The sequence below is a fragment of the Bubalus kerabau genome, chromosome 6 (assembly GCF_029407905.1).
Source record: "Bubalus kerabau isolate K-KA32 ecotype Philippines breed swamp buffalo chromosome 6, PCC_UOA_SB_1v2, whole genome shotgun sequence".
In the NCBI taxonomy this organism is placed as follows: domain Eukaryota; kingdom Metazoa; phylum Chordata; class Mammalia; order Artiodactyla; family Bovidae; genus Bubalus; species Bubalus kerabau.
The window spans coordinates 101,373,909-101,393,155 of NC_073629.1; the positions used below are offsets into that span (position 1 = coordinate 101,373,909).

A 19,247-nucleotide genomic window follows, 5' to 3' on the forward strand; every position below is an offset into this window, starting at 1 on the left:
CTGCCACTGCTATTGTGGTTATAATTATTATCTCGGTATGAATAGACTTATTTGCTCTTTTTAAAAAAACAAAACAAAACAAAGCAGCTCTTTGTGGGTATGTAGGAATGACAGACAGCCAAATTTCTGGAACGAGTATATCTTCACGTAGTTTCCACTTAGCCTTGTCTCCTACTCACTCCTCAATTCACTTTGATCTTATTCTGGTCTTAACCACTTTACTGAAACTGCTCTGGCCATGGTTGCCAGTGACTTCTTATTTATTTATCTGGCTGCACTGGGTCTTGCTGCATGTAGCATCTTCTGTTGTGACACATGGGCTTCTCTCTGGTTGTATCCCATGGGCTCCAGATTGTGGGCTCAGCAGTTGAGGCACAGTGTGTGGGATTTTCAGCTCCCAGACCAGGGATTAAACCTTCATCCCTTGCATTGGAAGGCAGATTCTTAACTACTGGACCACCAGGGAAGTCCTGCTGGTGACTTGTTAGAGGCAAATTCAGTAGACACTTTTCAGGCTCATCTTATTTGATCTGTAGCATTTTGATACTTTTGGTCATTTTCTCTTTTGGAATGTTCTCCTTCTTTGGCTTCTGTGGTGACATTCTTGCTTGGTGGTTCTTCCTCTGCCTGCTTCTGTATATGTTCCAGTTGTTTGGGATTCTGTTACTTTCCCACCTTATATGTTAACCCCTGGGCAATCCCATATATTCCTTAGCCTCAGTGACTACTTCAGCTCAATGTCATTGCCTCCTAAATGTTAGTCTCTAGCCCAGATTTTGCTCCTAAACTTCAAACTGACTTGGTATAGGGTATCTCCACATGTCCTTAAGCCCAGCATGTCTTAGTTGTACTCCCTGTTTTTTAACATTGCCTCTTCTAAAAACCTCCTCTCCCTATATTCTGGGTATTTAATAATGGCACACAGGGGCCAATAGCCTGCAATCCACCTAGGAGCTTTTCATTGTTCTCATCCTCCTCATCAAGGTATTCATCAAGTTTTTTTGACTTTGCCATCTAAAATCTTGAATCTTGCTCTGTTCCAGTGCCTCCACTGTTGCCTTAACTCAGGCATTCTTCCTTCACCAGGATTATTGCAATAATTTCCTAACCTATTTTCCCTTCTCCATATTCTCCACTCTAATCCATCCATCCTACCATTGCTGAAATAATCTTTTCCTTAAAAAAACAAATATGAACATGTTGCTTTTTGGCTTAAAAGGCTTCTTTTGTTCCCTATAGATAGGATAAAGTCCATATACTTTAGCAAAGCATATCAGCCTCACCTCTCATGTACTCTGGCCATACTGAGTAAATTAGTTTTCTGAATACACCATGCTCTTAACCAATAGCTTTATGTCTGCTGTTCCCTCTGTGTGGACTTTCTTTCCTGCTCCCCCAAGTCATCCTTTGAACTCCTCAGTTCCTTTGTGCAGCTTTCTCTGACATGCGTAGATTGAGTCTGTACCTTTTTCCTTTGTGCTGTCGTACCTGTACAAAGCTATTTTTTAGCATTTACTACATGATATTGTTTGTCTATATCCCTTAATAGATTGTGATCTCAAAGGAAGGTGCAGCATCTACCATAGTGCCCAGATGCAGAATAACTGCTCAGTAACTTAAAAAAAAAACAACAACAGTCTCTGTCTTCTAGGTGTTTACCCTCCAGCAGTTTTACCCCCACCCTAAACGTTGCTGACAAATGGTAGCTGGGTTTTCCTTCTGTTTTGCAGTATATCAACTCTGGAAACCTGGAACAGTTGCTAGACAGTAACCTACATTTGCCCTGGACTGTGAGAGTGAAACTGGCTTATGACATAGCAGTGGGCCTCAGCTACCTTCACTTCAAAGGCATTTTCCATCGGGACCTCACCTCTAAGGTATGAAGGCTTTACTTGGACAACTCTTTGAGACACTATCTTCCATTTACCAAGAAAACTGCATTAAGAAACCAGTCATTAATGAGCTTTGGAATGTTGGAGATCTCTTATAAATTCAACATTTAATCATGGAAGATAACAGCTTATTACTGTGTATAGCTAGTCCTTAGAAAGCCAAACTTGGCTCACAGCAGGTTCCTTTCATTGTTGAGTTCATCAGCACATACATCTTGAGAACTTTTATTCTTGGTTTCACTCACTACTGAATGTATGTTGCAGGAATAGATGGCACGAGAACACGTAAGAGATTCTTGCCCTTTAGGGGTGATAGCAGTCAAGGCTGTGTGGGAACCTGCCTCTTTGTATTCTCTCCCATGGTCTCCAGCAGGGGTTCTCTGATTTTTAGTCACTTGAGTACAGGTTTTGGAGGCCATAATGTACTGACCCATTTTCTTTCTGTGTGATTGAGTTTCTGCCATCCTGCCAGTTCCTCTTTGGCATCAGCTGGTCTTTGTAGTATTCTCTTCCTGTCCAAATTGCTGTGTGACGAGGTTAGAAAAGAGTTGCTTTTAGAGGAAGTTGGCTATACTACAAGGCAGACACCTCAGGGCCAAGTAGCACAGGATACCACATGACAAGGCTTATTTAAATAGTACTGTTTGTACTACTATATATAAAAAATAGATAACCAATAAGGACCTACTATATAGCACAGTGATTCTACTCAATACTCCATAATGACCCATATGGGAAAAGAATCTAAAAAAGAGTGGAGATATGCATATATATAAAACTGATTCAGTTTGCTGTACAGCAGAAAGTAACATAACATTGTAAATATACGCCAATAAAAATTTTTTTTAAAATAGTACTGTTTGACCATTGATATGGGAACTATAAATCATCTAATATAACTTGTGTTCAGAAGCTGATTTAAAATTCTCCTAGGGAGGTATATGAGGCTTCCTAGGTGACTCAGTGGTAAAGAATGCAACGGCCAATGTACGAGATGCAGGAGACATGGGTTTGATCCCTGGGTTGGGAAGATCCCCTAGAGGAGGAAATAGCAACCCATTCCAACATTCTTGCCTGGAAAATCCCATGGACAGAGGAGCCTGGTGGGCTACAGTCCATGGGGTCACGAAGAGTCGGACACAACTAAGCAACTGAGTGCACACACATGCACGCAGGGGAGGTATATGGACCATCCAAGAACAGTGGTCACTTCATTCTGCACCCTCAACACATGCATATGCACATGCATAAACATATTCATGCAGCTCTTCTGTCATGGATGAGGGGGTAAGGAAACCTGTTATAGGAAAGAGTTTGCAAAGGGAACAAAAGCAGGCTGTGCTCTCAGAGCCAATAGACCTGGTGTTCTAAACAGCAGTACTGTCCCCAAGGGACCCTGGCCATTGGTTTGTGACTACTACACAGAAAATAGCTTTAAGTAGTGCTCGTAGGGCTCTAGGTGTGGCAGTGCCATTTGTAGTCAGCTGCACTGTTACTGAAGAAACCCTAAGATTGGTGGAATCTGGTGACCAGTTGAGACCTAGTTGTGAGAAGTCCTTTATCTTCAATGGTATAAGCAAGAGCTGGACAGCTGGGAGCTGGAAGGTGGTATCTTATCCCTTCATCAGCCTCTTCTCCTTCCTTAGAATGTTTTAGGAAGTCAAGACTTAGAAAATTGCACCTGTTCCTGGCAGATGGGTTGGGTTGTATCAACTTAGATACTGTCTTAAGTTGATGGCATATCCTTACCTTGGGCATGCAACTAAAATCAAATTGTTGCTTCCTACTCAGAGAGCATCATGTCTTCTAACGTAGAGGGAAGTCATGACCAGTTATCTATCAATCACACAGATATTTCCTACACACCCACATGAGTGTCTTCTGTGCCTGGCACCATGCATGAAGGAATATTCGAGAAAGATAAGTTCTGACCAGAGATAGTCTATTGGCAAATAACTGAAGAAAAGTTCATAGCATTTTATAATTTAGTGTTTAGCTATAGACTATGGGTTTTCAGCGAAAAAAAATCAATAGACTAGGGTACCTAGGTTTTCTGGAGGAACTCATTGTATTCCATTCTGTGTACCCAAAATATTTTATCCCATTGTGCTAGTGTGGTTCTGAGTTTGTCATATTGTATGTATTGTAAAAATGACTACCTTTTTGGATCTTTAGGGTAAGACCACTGTCCTTTGGTTTTCCTAGTTGATGGTGGGTGCTCCCATGTCAGCTGGCTTCAGATGAGAAACTGGGAATTTAGGAGAAATAATTCTCTGGTATTATTGGGTGTACTTTCTTGGGTCTGAACTTTAGGTGGTGGTGAGAACAAATGACTTTGCAACTGGAAGACAGGCTGGGAACTACACTTTAGGGAATCTCAAGTTGAAGAAAAACAAGCAAATTTTATAAGCCAGACCATCCTATTTGAGAGACTCTATTTATTGCCCTTTTATCCAAATGTTTCAACTTCACAGTGTTGCAGAGATTAAGGAGAGGTTGTATGTTCACACCTAGACCAGAGCAGCCCCACCCAGGAGACCTGTGTGGTGGTAACAGTGACTCTAAGAATGAGAATCCCAAGGGAAAAATAAGGCTAAAGGGACAGAGCAGGGCTTTGAAATTTCCAAATTATCTCCTCATTGTCAGCCTTGGATCTGAATTTAAATGCAACAAAAGGTTTACTTATATTTTAGTGTGTACACTTCCAGTTATTTGATGGTATACTGTGTCTGTGTCTCCCACCAACACATGAGTTTCTCAAGTGCTGCTCTTATTCACCTTTTTTCTCCTAGCACCTAACATACAGCCTATCAGAGTAGAGGCTTCCTGGCCCTCTTGCAGAAAATGTGTTTGATGGCACAGAGGCCAGAACATCTGCTTGAGAACTGAGATTTTGAGTCCCACATCCACTTTTATTCCACCTCTTTAAATGAGTTCAGTGTTCTTGGGCTATTGACATCAGCCCTGGCTTCTCAGACCAGAGCTAATAAGAGGGATTTAGAATACTGGCAGTGTGTTTCAGGTGGGTAAAACAGGACAGAGAGAAGCATATGCCATTTTCCAAATGATCCTGGGCCTAGAGTAGTGGCAGAGAGGATCCTAGTTTTGAGTGCCTACTGAAAGTAGTGTTGCCTTTGTAGAATTCACACATCAGTGGTTACTGAAACACTGTTTTCAAGAATGAAAAGTCTGTCACATATAGCTGTTCAGTCTAATTTTGTAACTACTTCTAAGAAACAGGCTGATTTAGGTTTGTGCAGTGGCAATGCTGATTACTTAGAAGGAAATGGGAGGTTGTGTGGCTTTAAAAACATTCAGTTCTTGAGCTCCATCAAGAAGTGGCAACAGCCGCATGCAGGCTAGAAGCAATTGATTCAATTGTATGTGAGCCTTGCTCTTAAGGGCAGCTAAGGAGGGCTTCTTTGTTTTTAAATATATATTTTTTTAAATTAGAGGATAATTACAATATTGTGATGTTTTTGCCATACATCAACATGCATTGGCATTAGGTATACATATGTCCCCTCCCTCTTGAACACCCCTCCCAGCTCCCTCCCCATCACACTCATCTAGATTTTCACAGAGCACTGGCTTTGGGTTCCCTGTGTCACACATCAAACTCAAGAGAATGGTTTCAGAGACTGAAGAGAACATGAATTAGAAACAGTTGAATGCTGGAGGATGTAGAGAGTGTGTGTTAGGGCACTCTGTAGTCATTTTTTATAATGAGAACCATCATTAGCCTTTTGGAACCACTTATACTGTGCTGTTAGAGGAGATAGAAATTGCTGGAACCTAATCGGTACCATTCATGGGCTCTGAGTCAAGTTGGAGATTCAGATATGTGAGTAGATTACTTCCCAAGAACTATGGAGAAGGTATAGGATCATATGGTGGAGTGGAGAGGAAGGGACAGGACACACTATAGCAAACCAGATAATCTTCTCCAAGTTGGACTCTAGTTGTCTCTGGGACATTTAGGAGGGCAGTTCAATCTCTGATCTGGCTGTGCTGTGAAAAGAAACTTTTAACCTTTCTTGAGACATAGAATCAGTACTTTCTTTCTAACTGGATTTATGGAGTGAATTTGTTGGGGATAAGGGGAAAGAGGTGTTGGCACATGGAAAGCCATTTGTTGTTGTTATAGAAATAGCTTTTTGAGAGGTCCCTGGTAGCTCAGATGGTAAAGTGTCTGCGTACAATGCAGGAAACCCAGGTTTGATCCCTGGGTCGGGAAGATCCCCTGGAGAAGGAAATGGCAACCCACACCAGTATTCTTGCCTGGAAAATCCCATGGACTGAGGAGCCTGGTAGGCTACAGTCCATGGGGTCGCAAAGAGTCGGACACAGCTGAGCGACTTCACTTCACTTAGAGCTAACACTTACAAATGGACGTGGCATTTCTCTGTTTGGGTCGTTTTATTCAGTGCCAGTACAGTCTGTGCAGCTCTTCTAGGAGCCCTCAGGATCTGCTCTCAGGTGTCTCCTCTGGCGCAGTCCTGCAGGGTTTGTGCTGGCTTACAGAAATGCGTTCATGGCCACCTTTTGAATCTCTTGTCAGCTTGGTCCCCGCCATGGAGAGTCGAATGTATGATTAGTGTGTGCCTTTTCACTTGCTTTCAAAAGAAGCTTTATTCGTCAGACTTTCACATGACAAACTTTGGCCGAGTTCTTTCTGCATGTCTGTCTGTGCTAGGTTAGAGATACAGAGATAATAGGATCAGTCCCTGCCCTTTGAAGAGGCAGACTTGTAAGCCTCTGCTACTGTGTGATGTATTATAATAGGAGGAAGGACAAAGAGGAATGGGAGCCAGGTGGCAGCAGTGTCTGGGCTCCTCTTTGAACCAGAAAAGGTCACCTCTCACCTCAGGGAAGTCTGACTGGGCCTTTCTTATGTCTGTTGCTTACTCCAGGCATACTTTTGAATAAAGCATTCTTCAGCTTGATTTAATGGACTTTGTATCCCACACAGCCTGAAAATTAGTCTGGGTTCTCCAGAACCCCACAGTGGTCTGAGTTCATATTTTGTGGTCTGTAGTCAGTCTGTACTGCGGCCATGTCCAAGTTGGGTGAGAAAGGCAAGCATTACAGTAGGCGCCCTTGGATTAATCAGCTTTGGAGGTGGGGGCTAGCATCCCAGATGAAGGGGTCTTACTGTATTGCCTGCACAAACAGTGCTGCCTTCTCCATGGGCCTGGGCTTCTGCTTCTGTCTTAAGACTGCATTGCTCCTGCCATAGCCTTGCTGTCTCTAGTGGAAAGCTTTTCAACCAGTTTTTCTGGAAAGGTCGGAATCATTAGGGGATGATCCTATTAGAATCAGGAGACCCACAGCTTTACCACTCATAGTTGGAAGCTTCACTTTTCTCATCTTAAATGTAAAAATCTCAGATCTGCCCACCTGACAAGGTTGTTTGAATCACTTGGACTAGTTTATGAATACTGTTTTATAATTAATTCGTCAGGTACCACACAGGCAGAAGTAGACAGTCTTTCCCTTGCACAAGGGGCTAGGAAATATTCTCGAGGGCACTTCGCTCTTAAGATATTGCTGCTTTGCTGAATCTTTTAGTATATGGTGTACAGCCTATAGCTATAGGAAGGGACTATAGAAACAGACACTTAGGTCAAATGCTAAGGTTAGAGAGAAGAGAGTGCAAAGGATACTTTGGAAAAGGATATTGAACCTAACCTGAGGGTACAGAGAAGACTTCTTGGAGAAGGTGATGCCTGAGCTGAATCTTGAAAATTGAATTCTACTTAGTAAGTATTGTGTGTGTGTGCTTAATTGCTTAGTCATGTCTGACTCTTTGTGATCCCATGGACTGCAGCCTACCAGGCTCCTCTGTCCATGGTGATTCTCCAGGCATAAGTACTGGAGTATGTTGCCATGCCCTCCTCCAGGGGATTTTCCCAACGCAAGGATCAAACCCATGTCTCCCACATTGCAGGCAGATTCTTTACTGACTGAGCCACCAGGGAAGCCCTGGTGTGCGAGACCTGGGTTCGATCCCTGGGTTGGGAAGATCCCCTGGAAGAGGGCATGGCAACCCACATTGTGTGTGTGGTGGGGTTATATTCCAGATCAGATCAGTCGAACAGTATAAACAAAGGCATAGAGACATGAACAGTATGATATGCAGACTGTGAGGCTGAAGTGGTAGGGGATAAGAATTGAAAGCAGAGGAGTCTGATCATATACTGTCTAACTTGGATTTTATCTTCTAGATAGGAAATGAAGAACCATTGTTGGCTTCTTTTAAATAACAGCTTTTTTGAGATATTACTCACATAAAATAAAATTCATCCTTTCAAAGTATACATTTCAGTGGTTTTTAGTATATTCAATTATCACCACTATCTAATTTTCAAATCTTTTCATCGTTCCAAAAGGAAAACCCCAGGTCCTGTTCTCCCCTCCCTTCAGCCTTTGGGAACCACTAATCTTTTTTCAGTTTCTATAGCTTTGCTTAATCTGGACATTTCATAGAAATAGAATCATACAATATATTATTGCTAGCTTTTAAGTAGGTGAGTAACAGATTTGCATTTTACAAAGATCATGCTGGCAGAAGTGAGGAAGGTGGATTATGGAGATCAAGCCTAGCCTAGGCAGAGACCATTTGGAATACTGGAGTCTTCAGAGGAGGACCTGAATTAAGGCAACAGTCATGGGGATGAAAAAGGAGGGGGCGATTTGAAAACATTTAGAAGCTAAAATTATTTGGAATTAAGAGTGGAAAGTCTAGGTGAATCCCAAGTTTCTAGCTTAGCAAACTGGGTGGAAAACGGCAATACTAGCTGACATAAAAATACAGCTAGAGATTTAGTTTTGGGGGGAAAAGATGAGTTCAGCTTTGCATGTATAGAGTTCAGTGTGAATAATCCAGATGTTGTCCAGATATAGACCAGATGTGCAAAGTTGAAGATTGAGAAATAAAGGTCAGTGCAGAGGATATACATTTGGGAGTCATCAGTACAGAAGTGGTAATTAGAAAAGAAATGTGGAATAGTCTCCACAGCTATAGGCCTAGGAGAACCCTGAGACCATCACCCTCGGGGGGTGGGAGGAAAGGCCTGCCCTAGAGTGTTCAGAGTAGCCAGAGGTAGAGAAGGAAATCTATAGTGTCACAGAAACCAGGAGAGAAGAATCAAAAGCAACAGAAATAGCTTGTAATTAGCCTTTGATCGGAGAAGGCAATGGCACCCCACTCCAGTACTCTTGCCTGGAAAATCCCATGGACGGAGGAGCCTGGTAGGCTGCAGTCCATGGGGTCGCTAAGAGTTGGACACAACTGAGCGACTTCACTTTCACTTTTCACTTTCCTGCACTGGAGAAGGAAATGGCAACCCACTCCAGTGTTCTTGCCTGGAGAATCCCAGGGACGGGGGAGCCTGGTGGGCTGCCGTCTATGGGGTCGCACAGAGTCAGACACGACTGAAGCGACTTAGCAGCAGCCTTTGATAGCTAGTCTGTTTGCTCCAGGGCCACAATGGCTTAGTCTCTACATGCCCAGCATTGATAGGATTCCTGACTCATATATAAAAATGCTGAAGGAAATAATCAGCAATGTCAACAGCAGCAAAATCAAGTAATACTAAGGACTGATTTTGTCTATTGAGTTTAATGCCATGGAACTCAGAGGGATCCTCCGGGAGAACACTTCCAGCAGAAGCCAGTGAGGAAGGGGTGGGAGATGAGGAAGTAAAAACAGCAAGTGTTGCCAGCCAGACTTCACTAGTCTAGACCCCACTAAGGGCAGGCTCAGGAGTTTATTGAAAAACCCCATAGGAGCTAATCCTGGTCAGGGTTCCTCCCCATTTTCCTCATCACCTCAGATACAGACTCCTAAAGTTGGCTCTTTTGGTTTTCAGTATTCCATCTTTGTCTTTGTCCCTGGCTGCTGGCTATGGAGAAGCTTTAAGAGAGGCAGGGGTCACATTCCAGATCAGAGGCAGACTGGGCTAGGCAGGCTCATCCATGTTGTGGGGCCCTGATCAACCTTGCCGTAGCCATCTTTTAGCGGCTCAGAGAAGCTACTGTAAGTCACTTCCTCCTGGATGGTTGGTCTACAGTGAGTGTATGAGAGGGCTTCATGACTGGGAAGATGGGACAGAAATTGAACAGCTTTGATAAGGGGTACCAGCCATACTCTGTTCCTTACTGCTGCGCCTAAGCTGAATTTCGCAGGATTGTTTCTGAGGGCTGAAAAGCCAGTAGTAAACAGGACTTTAGACTGATCCTTGGAGACAGGAGCCTGAGTTGTTGATGAAAGAAGAGGAGGGGAGAAAAACAAGCAACAGATCTGAGCCGCCACTGCCTCACAAGCCAGTGCCCAATAGCCTAGACTTTGGCTGTCTAATAGACAGGCTGGCTTAGAACCCATCTTCTCATAGATTGCAAAGTCAGGGAGTTGGGGTGGGGGTGGATTGCTGAGCCAGGGGACTGATGGAAGGGCTGAAGCCAGGACAAGCACAAGGAGAGGCCTGCTTAGAAGCCAGAGACAGTTATGTCTATCAGGAAACGAGGGCAATAGATGTAATGAAATCACAGGCTGCTTCCAGCTCAGAAAAAGAGAGCATAGTGTGATCACATCAAGGCCAGAGTAAGGGACTAATTTGTACCTGATGCGAAGTAACCAGGTGACTTGGCAATGCCTTGGCAACTATGTGCCAAGGTGAGGAAGAGGGAGGGCTAGAGGGTCTTGCCAGTCCCAGAAATGTCCCTGTGAGCCAAGGATCCCTGCTCTCTGCTGCCCCTGGAGGAAGGGGGGAATGGAATGAGGTGCCTCCTGAGCCAGAGTGGTGTTAGGTCCATTTTGAATATTTGAGGAGAGCTCGTTGCTGCTTTATGTTTAAAGTCATTTGGGTTCATCCTTTCTCTGGAGACAGCAGCATTTGTTCAACAAGCTTGTCTTGAACCTCTCTCATAAATTGAATAGTGTAAGGAAGGCCCAAACCCGAATTTGCCCGAGAGGCTGATGGCCTCTCTGCTGGGCTGTAAGAGGAAGTGGCAGAGAGGAGTTAATGGAGTTGAGAAAGCTGAAGGTGAGAACTGGAGAGGTCAGGACTGGAAAGGTAAGCTTACCTTAAAGCACACTAAATTTTCTGAGGAAAAAAGAATTGGGAGAATATTCCAAATGGAAAGAAAAAGTAAAAGCAAAGACAAAGGTTTGAAGGGCCTGTTCAGGCTTGTCTGTAAGAAGTTTGGATGAAGATATGTACATAGGGGCACCAGGGACTCAGATCACAGAACAAAGCCAGATCATGGAATTTTAATGCCAGAGGAGAGGGTGGTTGTGATCTTGTGGGCAGTGAAAGTTGGTATAGGCTTGTCCTGTGCTTACATTACTTGGCAAGGTCAGGCCTGGTCTTTGAGTCTCTACGTTCTGAGGGAAGAATGGAGGCCAGGGTCTGATAGCCTGTCTTCTTCCACTAGATTATAAGCTCCAAGAGAACAAAGGTTTCTGTTTACTGTGATATCTTTGATACTTAGAACCTTGCCTAGCACATGGAAAACAAAGATAAATATTTGTTTGGAGCATGGTATGAATCCTAGGGCAGCCACCCAAGATCTAGGCCTAACTCACGTCACATGGCTATCAGAGCCCCACTGGGGTCAGCCCAAGAGCATGATTTCACCAAGAAGCAAAGGACAAGGTACCCTGTGGTAGTAGGGAGGGGTGGTGGGAAACTCTATGGCTGGCTGGTCCCCTCTTCTGATCCACATGTCTTCTTCTTTGGGAACCCTAGAACTGCCTGATAAAGAGGGATGAAAATGGTTACTCTGCAGTGGTAGCTGACTTTGGCCTGGCTGAGAAGATCCCTGATATCAGGTGGGTAACCCTAATGGGTGCTGGGGTCACTGAAGGGACTGAGGCAAAGGGGAAGACTCCAGTGTCCTCTTCAGAGGCTAGGACTTGGTCACAGCCCAATCTCAGCTCCCTAAATTCAGTCAATTTTGGTGTGCCCATCCTTGGGGAGGAGAAATTCCCAATGGTCAGACCTCCCATTGCACCCACCAGTGGCAAGCTCATTTTCCATACAATCTTACCCCACAGCACAGGAGGTGAGAAGCTAGCTGTGGTGGGCTCACCCTTCTGGATGGCACCTGAGGTTCTCCGAGATGAGCCCTACAATGAAAAGGTAAGTCTGGGGAAGGTGAGTCTAGGGACCCCAAGGCCTGATTCTCTGTAGAATCCATTCTTAGTATAAAGTGCCTTGGATCACCCTTCACGTATAGGGTAAGGATCTATATCCTTCCTGCAAAATCAGCACTGGTACCTGTCAGCTGCCTGGTGAATGAACTGAATGAAATATGGTCAGTATTTCATTCCACTTCCTGATGGCTCAGTGGTTAAGAATCCCCCTGCAAATGCAGGAGATGTGGGTTTGATCCCTGGGTTAGGAAGATCTCCTAGAGTAGGAAATATCAACCCACTCCAGTATTCTTCCCTGGGAAATCCCACAGACAGAGGAGCCTGGCGGGCTACAGTCCAGAGTCACAGAGTTGACATGACTGAGCAACTGAGCATATGGTCAGTAGGGCCCAAGCCTGGGCTAGTGAACATGAGAGGCAGAAACCCCACCTCTTACCCCATCGAGGGAAACTGAGATTTCACTACCCACCAGGCGGACGTGTTCTCTTATGGTATCATCCTCTGTGAGATCATCGCCCGCATCCAGGCTGATCCAGACTATCTTCCCCGAACAGAGGTGAGCTCCAGGATGGGGATCAGTGCCACTGGGATGGCTGCTTTAAAGGCCATAGAATTTTTTATTTTCTTGGGGTGGAGTTCCTGGAACTTGGTCTGTGGCTTCTTCTCTGGGGCAGTTCTCCACCTCTCCTGAGCAGGCCAGGATGGGTGGAGGGGTTAATGACCTGTCTACCCATGTCCCTGCTCCTTCTCCACCATACCCATCCACAGAATTTCGGGCTAGACTATGATGCTTTCCAGCACATGGTGGGAGACTGTCCCCCAGACTTTCTGCAGCTCACCTTCAACTGCTGTAATGTGAGTATCTTTTTCTCCTGGGCTTTGGTTGGGGCTGGCTGAACCCTGTTCACCTGGTTAGGACCACAGGGAGAGGCTGCTAATTAGCCTCATGAGGGACCTCTGTCTCAATGATGAGTGGCAGTGCCTATGTTCCTTCCTCTGGGCCTGTCGGACTCTGGCCCAAAGGCTTGGACCAAGGAAAGGAAAATTGCTTTGTATTATCCAGTCCTCAGCTTGTAATGTAAACCTACTACCCGTTTTCTTGGATATTGATGGAGCTTTGGTCAGGTTTTAGTTGGACCATGCATCCAACTGGTCCAAAGCCCATAAGAAAGGCTCTTGTTAGCATTTTAGGTCTGGGGCCGCACGTACCAGTTATGACTAAGGGGTAGCTGGGACTGGTCCAGGTAGCTTCCAGAAACATGTTAGCTGCAGAACTCAACAAAGAATAGAACCAACCAATGTGAACACCCCCTTTTGGAGGGTTCTATGCCAAACAAGGGGACAAGACATAGAAAGGCCGCTGAGGTAGGGGAGGGTACTAGACAATAGCATCTTCCCTGACCTTCACTCTGGGGCTCAGTCTTATGGTCTGGAACCTTCAGAAAAGATCTCTTCGATACACATCTGACTCTTAAAAGATGCCAGAAACAGACTCAAATGCCATCCTTGGGATGGAAGATAGGAAGTCAGGGCTAATGGCTGGTGTGGATGACTACAGATGGACCCCAAACTACGCCCATCCTTTGTGGAGATTGGGAAGACCTTGGAGGAAATTCTGAGCCGCCTACAGGAGGAAGAGCTGGAGAGGGACAGGAAGCTGCAGCCCACAGCCAAGGGTAAGAGATGAAACTAGAATGTCCAGCCTGAACCCATGGGAGGATATTAGGATGGTGGGGGGCGAAGGGGCTTCCCCTCTAGGGCTGTGATCACAGGATCCCATGTACAGAAGAAAGGTAAAGAAGCAGGGGATGATGGGAAAAGTCCTGGAGCTCTGCACTAGCATAGCGCCTCCCTTCTGAGTCTGTTTTCTCATTGTTGAATGGGGACAACAGTACCTACCTTTGCTTTCTCAAGTGGTAAAACATTGTGTCTGAGATATTGCTTTTATCTGTTATGACTAGAGAGAAACCCTGACTTGACTCACTATTCTTCAGGACTCTTGGAGAAAGGACCTGGGGTGAAGCGACTGAGCTTACTGGATGACAAGATACCTCCCAAGTCCCCACGCCCAAGACGTACCATCTGGCTGTCTCGAAGCCAGTCAGACATTTTCTCCAATAAGCCCCCACGTACAGTGAACGTCTTGGATCCCTACTACCAGCCACAACGAGTTGGTGCTGCCCGAGCCCCCAAAATCAACCCTTTCAGTGCTCGCCAGGACCTCAAAGGTGGCAAGATCAAGTTCTTTGACCTGCCCAGCAAGTCTGTCATCTCCCTGGTATTTGACCTGGATGCACCAGGGCCTGGAACAATCCCCATGGCTGACTGGCAGGAGCCCCTGGGCCCACCTGCTCGCCGGTGGCGTTCTCTGCCTAGTTCACCTGAGTTCTTGCATCAGGAGGCTTGCCCATTTGTGGGCCGGGAAGAATCACTATCTGATGGGCCCCCACCACGCCTCAGCAGTCACAAGTACAGAGTAAGGGAGATCCCACCATTCCGAGCATCTGCCCAGCCAGCTGCTCCAGCCCATGAGGCCATGGACTGCTCCAACCCCCAGGAAGAAAATGGTTTTGGGCCTAGGCCCCAGGGGGTCAGTCCGTGCCTTGCAGGTACCCCTGAGGAGATGGAAGTGGAAGAAGAAAGGCCAAGAGACTTGGCTCCAGTCCCGTTCTCTGTCTCAGGCATGGGCCTGAGGACCCAGGGAGAGCAGGATGGGTGAGCAGAGTTCATCCCCACCTCACCTTGGGGACAGACCTTCAGCTGAAGCCACAGGGCCCCCTTGGTGCAAAACCTATTCAAAGATCTTTTCCTGGGGGCCCACAGAGCACACAAGCTAAGCCAAGCCAGACTCATCTGTGAGGCGAGGCAGCCATGAGAAGCCTTCCTAGTTAGGGCCAATGGCTGATACAAAGCCTCTGAAATCCAGCAAGGAGCTCTGGCTCCCACCAGATCCCCGAGACTTCCCGACAGGACCAGAGGATTCCTAGTTCTAGTGTGAGCTGGCAGGCAGCTATTACCCCAGGTTCTTCTCCTACCCTGGGTCTGTTTCTTGCCCTTTCCTGGGGCATATAAGCTAATGGATGGAACCTGGAGCTGACCAGGAGATCATAAAGGGCATGGTTATTTCTCAGACCTGAAGACTGGGGTGCTTCTTGCCAGAATGTCTAAGACACTTGAATAATAATTGCTGTTTGCACTTACTGCACGGCCAGACCATGTCACTACATTTCTATGCAAGGCAAGGCAGAGTGGTGGTCGTGGCTCTCAGCTAACCTATTCAAAGATCTTTTCCAATTGATTAATCTATTTTCATATTTATGAAGGAGTCTTAATGTTCTGCCCTAAAAGACTTTCAACCTTGTGGTTGGGAGTGGGGCTGATTTTGTAGGCCCTAGGGCCTGCTCTGTGAATTTGTCGACACATGATACACCCAACTGGTTTATACATGGACTGATTTCTTCCCTTTCTGCTATGGCCAGAGCTATGGGAACAGTCTGTCCTAACAGAACCACAATAAGAAATAACCAAAGATGAAGCTGGTCAGATATTTTCATATCTTGTTTCTGGTTTTCTTTTTTTTTTTTTTGGTAAAACTTTCCCAGGACACTTTGAGATTTAAAAATGAATAAAGTCGGTGTTACAGGTGCTGGTCAGCCTTCTTACTCGTACCCTTGTTCTTCAGCCTCTGGGATAAAGGCAGAAATGCCAGAGCAGTGCAACAGTATCTCTGCCAGGACCCCATCCTATCCCCGAGTAGTTGGGATTAAGTCACTCACAGGCTAGAGGGATCCAGACCCCTCTGATCCACTCTCAGCTTCTCTTCCTAGGCCCTGAGTGCTGCGTAGAAGTTGGGTCAGCTGCTATCCCAAGCCAGCTTCATCTTCTGGTTGTGGGCTTTGGAAGAACGGGAGAACTGGCTCTTAACCACTGTGAGGGGGACAGCTTTGCCACTCAGGTATACCTTGTTGTGACATTCAGGTAGCCATGGTTCAGAGCTACAGGGATGGGATCCTTGGCTCACTCCCACATAGGCCATCACGTAACCTGTCATAAAGGCATCAAAACCAGCCCGATGCAGTCCATCCCCAGGCACTGGGTTAGGACTGACTTGCCTCTCTGGCGCTTCTGAGGTGGCCATGTCAGTTGTGACTTGCCTCTCTGGTGCTTCTGAGGTGGCCGTGTCAGTTGTCTCAGCACTTGTTGCTTTAGGCTCCATCTCCAGGTCATTTGTGTGACCTTGCTCAGAGCCAGGTTGAGTCCCAGTCTCATCCTCAGCCACCTCCTGCTCAGTTTCTTCAGGCTTGAAATTGTCCTTACAGACCTGCTTGGTGGGAGGACTGTCTTCAGCTTCCCTAGAAGGCTGTTTCCCAGGCAGGCCCAACAAAGCCCTCCGCCGTTTTTCCTTGCGTCGTCTCCGTCGCCTCTTGTCCTCCAGCGCAGCTTCATCAGTGTCAATGATAAGGTCAATATCATGGGACCGAGGACACTGTGGTCCCAAGGGGCACCAGCCATAGGCCTAGAGGTAGGAAAGAAGCTTAGAGAGGGTTTCCAGGCATCAAAGTCCCTTCCCCAGGAAATGGGCAGGTGTGCTCACCGAGAAGTTGTCACAGATGCTGGTGGAATGAGTACGGTAGGTGGGGGGCGGCGCACAGCAACGGTAGTCAATATGGGCCCTCATGCTAGAAGGATAGCTGCAGAACTCCAGGGTCAGGTGTGGGCTGCCAGCTGCCCGCTGCTTCCCATTTTCCCGCTCACTGCAACATCACAAGAGGATATGGATCCACTAGCATGTAAGCTCCGTGACAGTAGGGGTTTTTGTCTGTTCTGTTCACTGCTGAACCCTTGGCACTAAAGCAGTGCCTGCCCCATGGTAGGCACTCACTGAATATCTTAAGTGAATGAAATAATCAGGCTTATGCCAGGCCCCACCCCGTTTCCTCAACCAGTTCCTCACCATTTCCGGAAGGCATATTCTAGGTAGGAGGCCAGAAAGCGGGCATGAAACTCGGCAGCATACTTGGTGTCATAAATGCCAGCGGGGAACATTTCACAAAGGTCAGCAGTGAAGGTTCCCAAGTTCTCAGGCAGGTGTGCGTAAAAGTTCTGGTAGAGGAACACCAAGTCTATCAGGCCGTTGTGTAGTACCAGGGGCCGGCGGGCCCGGATCAGCTCCAGGAACAGTGTCCTCACTGACTGTCTCTGACTCTCATTACCCTAGGTGGAAAGAAAGGGGTCATCAAGAAGGATAGAGTGCCTTAGGGAACCTCTCTTGCAGGACACCTGTCCCAGGTAGCCTCACCTGGAAAGTTCTCCCTTGCTTTCATCTAATTTATTGCTATTCAGCAGTTTATCAATCTTGTTTCTCCAGCTCTGTCACTGGTGAGTCCCCATACTCCTAAGAAGCAGATCCTCCCCAGTGTACCCACCCTAGAGTAGTAAGAAATGAATTCACAGAAGAGGCAGTCTCAAGGCTGAAGATCTACCTTGTCATTGCCCTTGTGGTAGGGGATTCCTTGAGCGTACTGGCGGTTGAAGTTGAAGCCATGCTGTACCAGGAACTGCACAGACTTTGGTTCTATGACATACTCTTCCATGCACAGTAGGGTCAGATTGAACACTTGGGCCAGGTATGAGTGTTCACCCTGGGAGAAAAAGAGATTCTACTACATCCAGCCTTAGGAGAAAAAAAACCTTATAGCTGATGTTCCTCAGTATCTCAATCCCTCCTTCCCTTGCCACAGACCTGGGATGGGGGTGACAGTAACCCATACCTTGTCTGGCTGCTGCTTGAAGCAGGCGAGGCCCAGGGAGAGGATGGAACGAGTCCTGGCAGCATGACACACGGCCTTGTAACGTTCCTCGATGCACCTTGGGGTTGGGTTTGGGGGTGGCTGTGGCTGGGAGTTAGCCTCATGCAAGACCCAAACCACCCAGGACTGTGACCTCCACTCTAGGGTTGAGGTCTGCCCTTCCTGGCAAGGCTAGGACTAAAGAGATCAGGGCTTATACTTACTGGTTCAGCAAACACTTCCTGTCCCCAAGCCCACTCAGTTCCTATGGATCAGTAAAGGGAGAGCTGTTAGGTTCTGCAGTACCAGCCCTTTAACCACCACCTGCTCTCCCAGTTCCTAGCTCTCACCGTGTCCACAGCCACAAAGTTAGCTGTCTTTATGGCCAGGAGGAGGGATGGCCACATCTCCTTGAAGTTGTCACTTTGCACATCCACCACGGGAACCTGGACTACTAGCTCCTCCCCAGATTTTGTGCTTTGGCTGACACCATCTGGAGATAAGAAGGGTGATGGATATTAACGCTCAGGGAAGAGCCCAAGGGAACAGACACCAAGCTAGGCCATGGCTGGGGGCAGGGGCAGCTTCCCCCTCAAGAGTTATATTGCATATGCTTTATACACAGGACTGGAGTGAACAGTGCCCTGAATTTGGGGAGAGAAAGCTTGGGCCTTCCAGTGGCTGATGTAAAATTCTGGGAAAATGTTTCCCCTTAGCATCAAAACCTGTAAAAGTGGAAGGCTGAACTAGATAATCTGTTGAGGTTCCTTTTCCCCATATCCTGCAGGAAATATTTTGCAAGGTTTGAGGACTTCAGGCCCGTTGATATCCCACAAGGCTCTGTAACCATTCCCATGGTGCCTCAGAGCCACAAGTGGCAGTAGCCAGTATGCGCCAGAGCCTAACAGATAACGCCCCAATCCGTCCCACTTCCTGTGGACCACAACTCCCAACCTCCCCCAATTAACAGCGCTATAAACTCCAGACTACATCTCCCGACATGCCCCCACGGGTCCTAACTATCCTCCCAACACTCCAGGCTTTTGGAGGCGGGACCGCGGTGCACACCGGGACATGTAGTCTCCTCGTGGCTGATTCAAAAGGAAGGCGCTAGTCCTCTGAAACTTGAGGCAGGTTTCTTAGAACTGTAAGTCCGAGGCCCTCCGCTGCCTCGGAGCGCACAGGCTTTGAAAACGGCCCCTGGGAAAGCCACTCACCGTCTGAGACCGTGGGAGCTGAGGCTGCGCCATCGTCACTGTCGGCGGCCATGACACCGCGGGTCCCTCGCTAGTACAGTCACTGGGCACGGGGGACTTCCGCTTCGTCTCCTGTCTCGGTTCCTGCAGTCGGGGATGGGGCGGGGTCCCATGCCCAGAATCGCCGAACGGTCGGACTTCCTTTAAGATC

General features: G+C 46.9%; 2 protein-coding genes across 8 annotated transcripts in view; one reads left to right on the forward strand and one right to left on the reverse strand.

Annotated features, from left to right (window-relative positions):
- The window catches only part of TESK2 (testis associated actin remodelling kinase 2), a 139,697-nt gene extending 124,001 nt beyond the window's left edge, over nucleotides 1–15,696 (forward strand). For 4 of the 6 annotated variants that reach the window (XM_055586049.1, XM_055586048.1, XM_055586052.1 and 1 more), the window contains 7 exons: nucleotides 1,731–1,877; nucleotides 11,645–11,727; nucleotides 11,953–12,037; nucleotides 12,524–12,607; nucleotides 12,820–12,906; nucleotides 13,610–13,727; nucleotides 14,013–15,696. In XM_055586049.1, the coding sequence (XP_055442024.1) occupies nucleotides 1,731–1,877; nucleotides 11,645–11,727; nucleotides 11,953–12,037; nucleotides 12,524–12,607; nucleotides 12,820–12,906; nucleotides 13,610–13,727; nucleotides 14,013–14,770 (1,362 nt within the window). In that variant the 3' untranslated portion in view covers nucleotides 14,771–15,696. The remainder of the gene's footprint in view (nucleotides 1–1,730; nucleotides 1,878–11,644; nucleotides 11,728–11,952; nucleotides 12,038–12,523; nucleotides 12,608–12,819; nucleotides 12,907–13,609; nucleotides 13,728–14,012) is intronic. The other 2 variants (XM_055586050.1, XM_055586051.1) reach the window with 2 other exon arrangements.
- TOE1 (target of EGR1, exonuclease) lies at nucleotides 15,597–19,196 on the reverse strand. 2 transcript variants are annotated; one of them, XM_055586063.1, is made up of 8 exons: nucleotides 19,058–19,196; nucleotides 18,191–18,333; nucleotides 18,065–18,105; nucleotides 17,823–17,877; nucleotides 17,535–17,693; nucleotides 17,006–17,265; nucleotides 16,646–16,805; nucleotides 15,597–16,567 (listed from the first exon to the last, which is right to left on the reverse strand). In XM_055586063.1, exons 1-8 carry the CDS (start codon nucleotides 19,107–19,109, stop codon nucleotides 15,905–15,907), a joined length of 1,533 nt encoding a protein of 510 aa, XP_055442038.1. In that variant the 5' UTR covers nucleotides 19,110–19,196; the 3' UTR covers nucleotides 15,597–15,904. The 2 variants fall into 2 exon arrangements, with proteins under 2 accessions (XP_055442038.1, XP_055442037.1); XM_055586062.1 differs by having other exon boundaries at nucleotides 17,823–17,919.
- Nucleotides 19,197–19,247: the final 51 nt, after the last annotated feature.

Bases quoted from the DNA above. Each gene is read 5' to 3' on its own strand.
- TOE1 (XM_055586062.1), bottom strand. From the start codon at position 19,109: ATGGCCGCCGACAGTGACGATGGCGCAGCCTCAGCTCCCACGGTCTCA. The intron at 17,694-17,822 runs GTATGGGTTACT...TTTTTCTCCCAG, and splicing joins TCAAGCAGCAGCCAGACAAG to GGTGAACACTCATACCTGGC. The intron at 17,266-17,534 runs GTAGATCTTCAG...CTTTCCACCTAG, and splicing joins ACCACAAGGGCAATGACAAG to GGTAATGAGAGTCAGAGACA.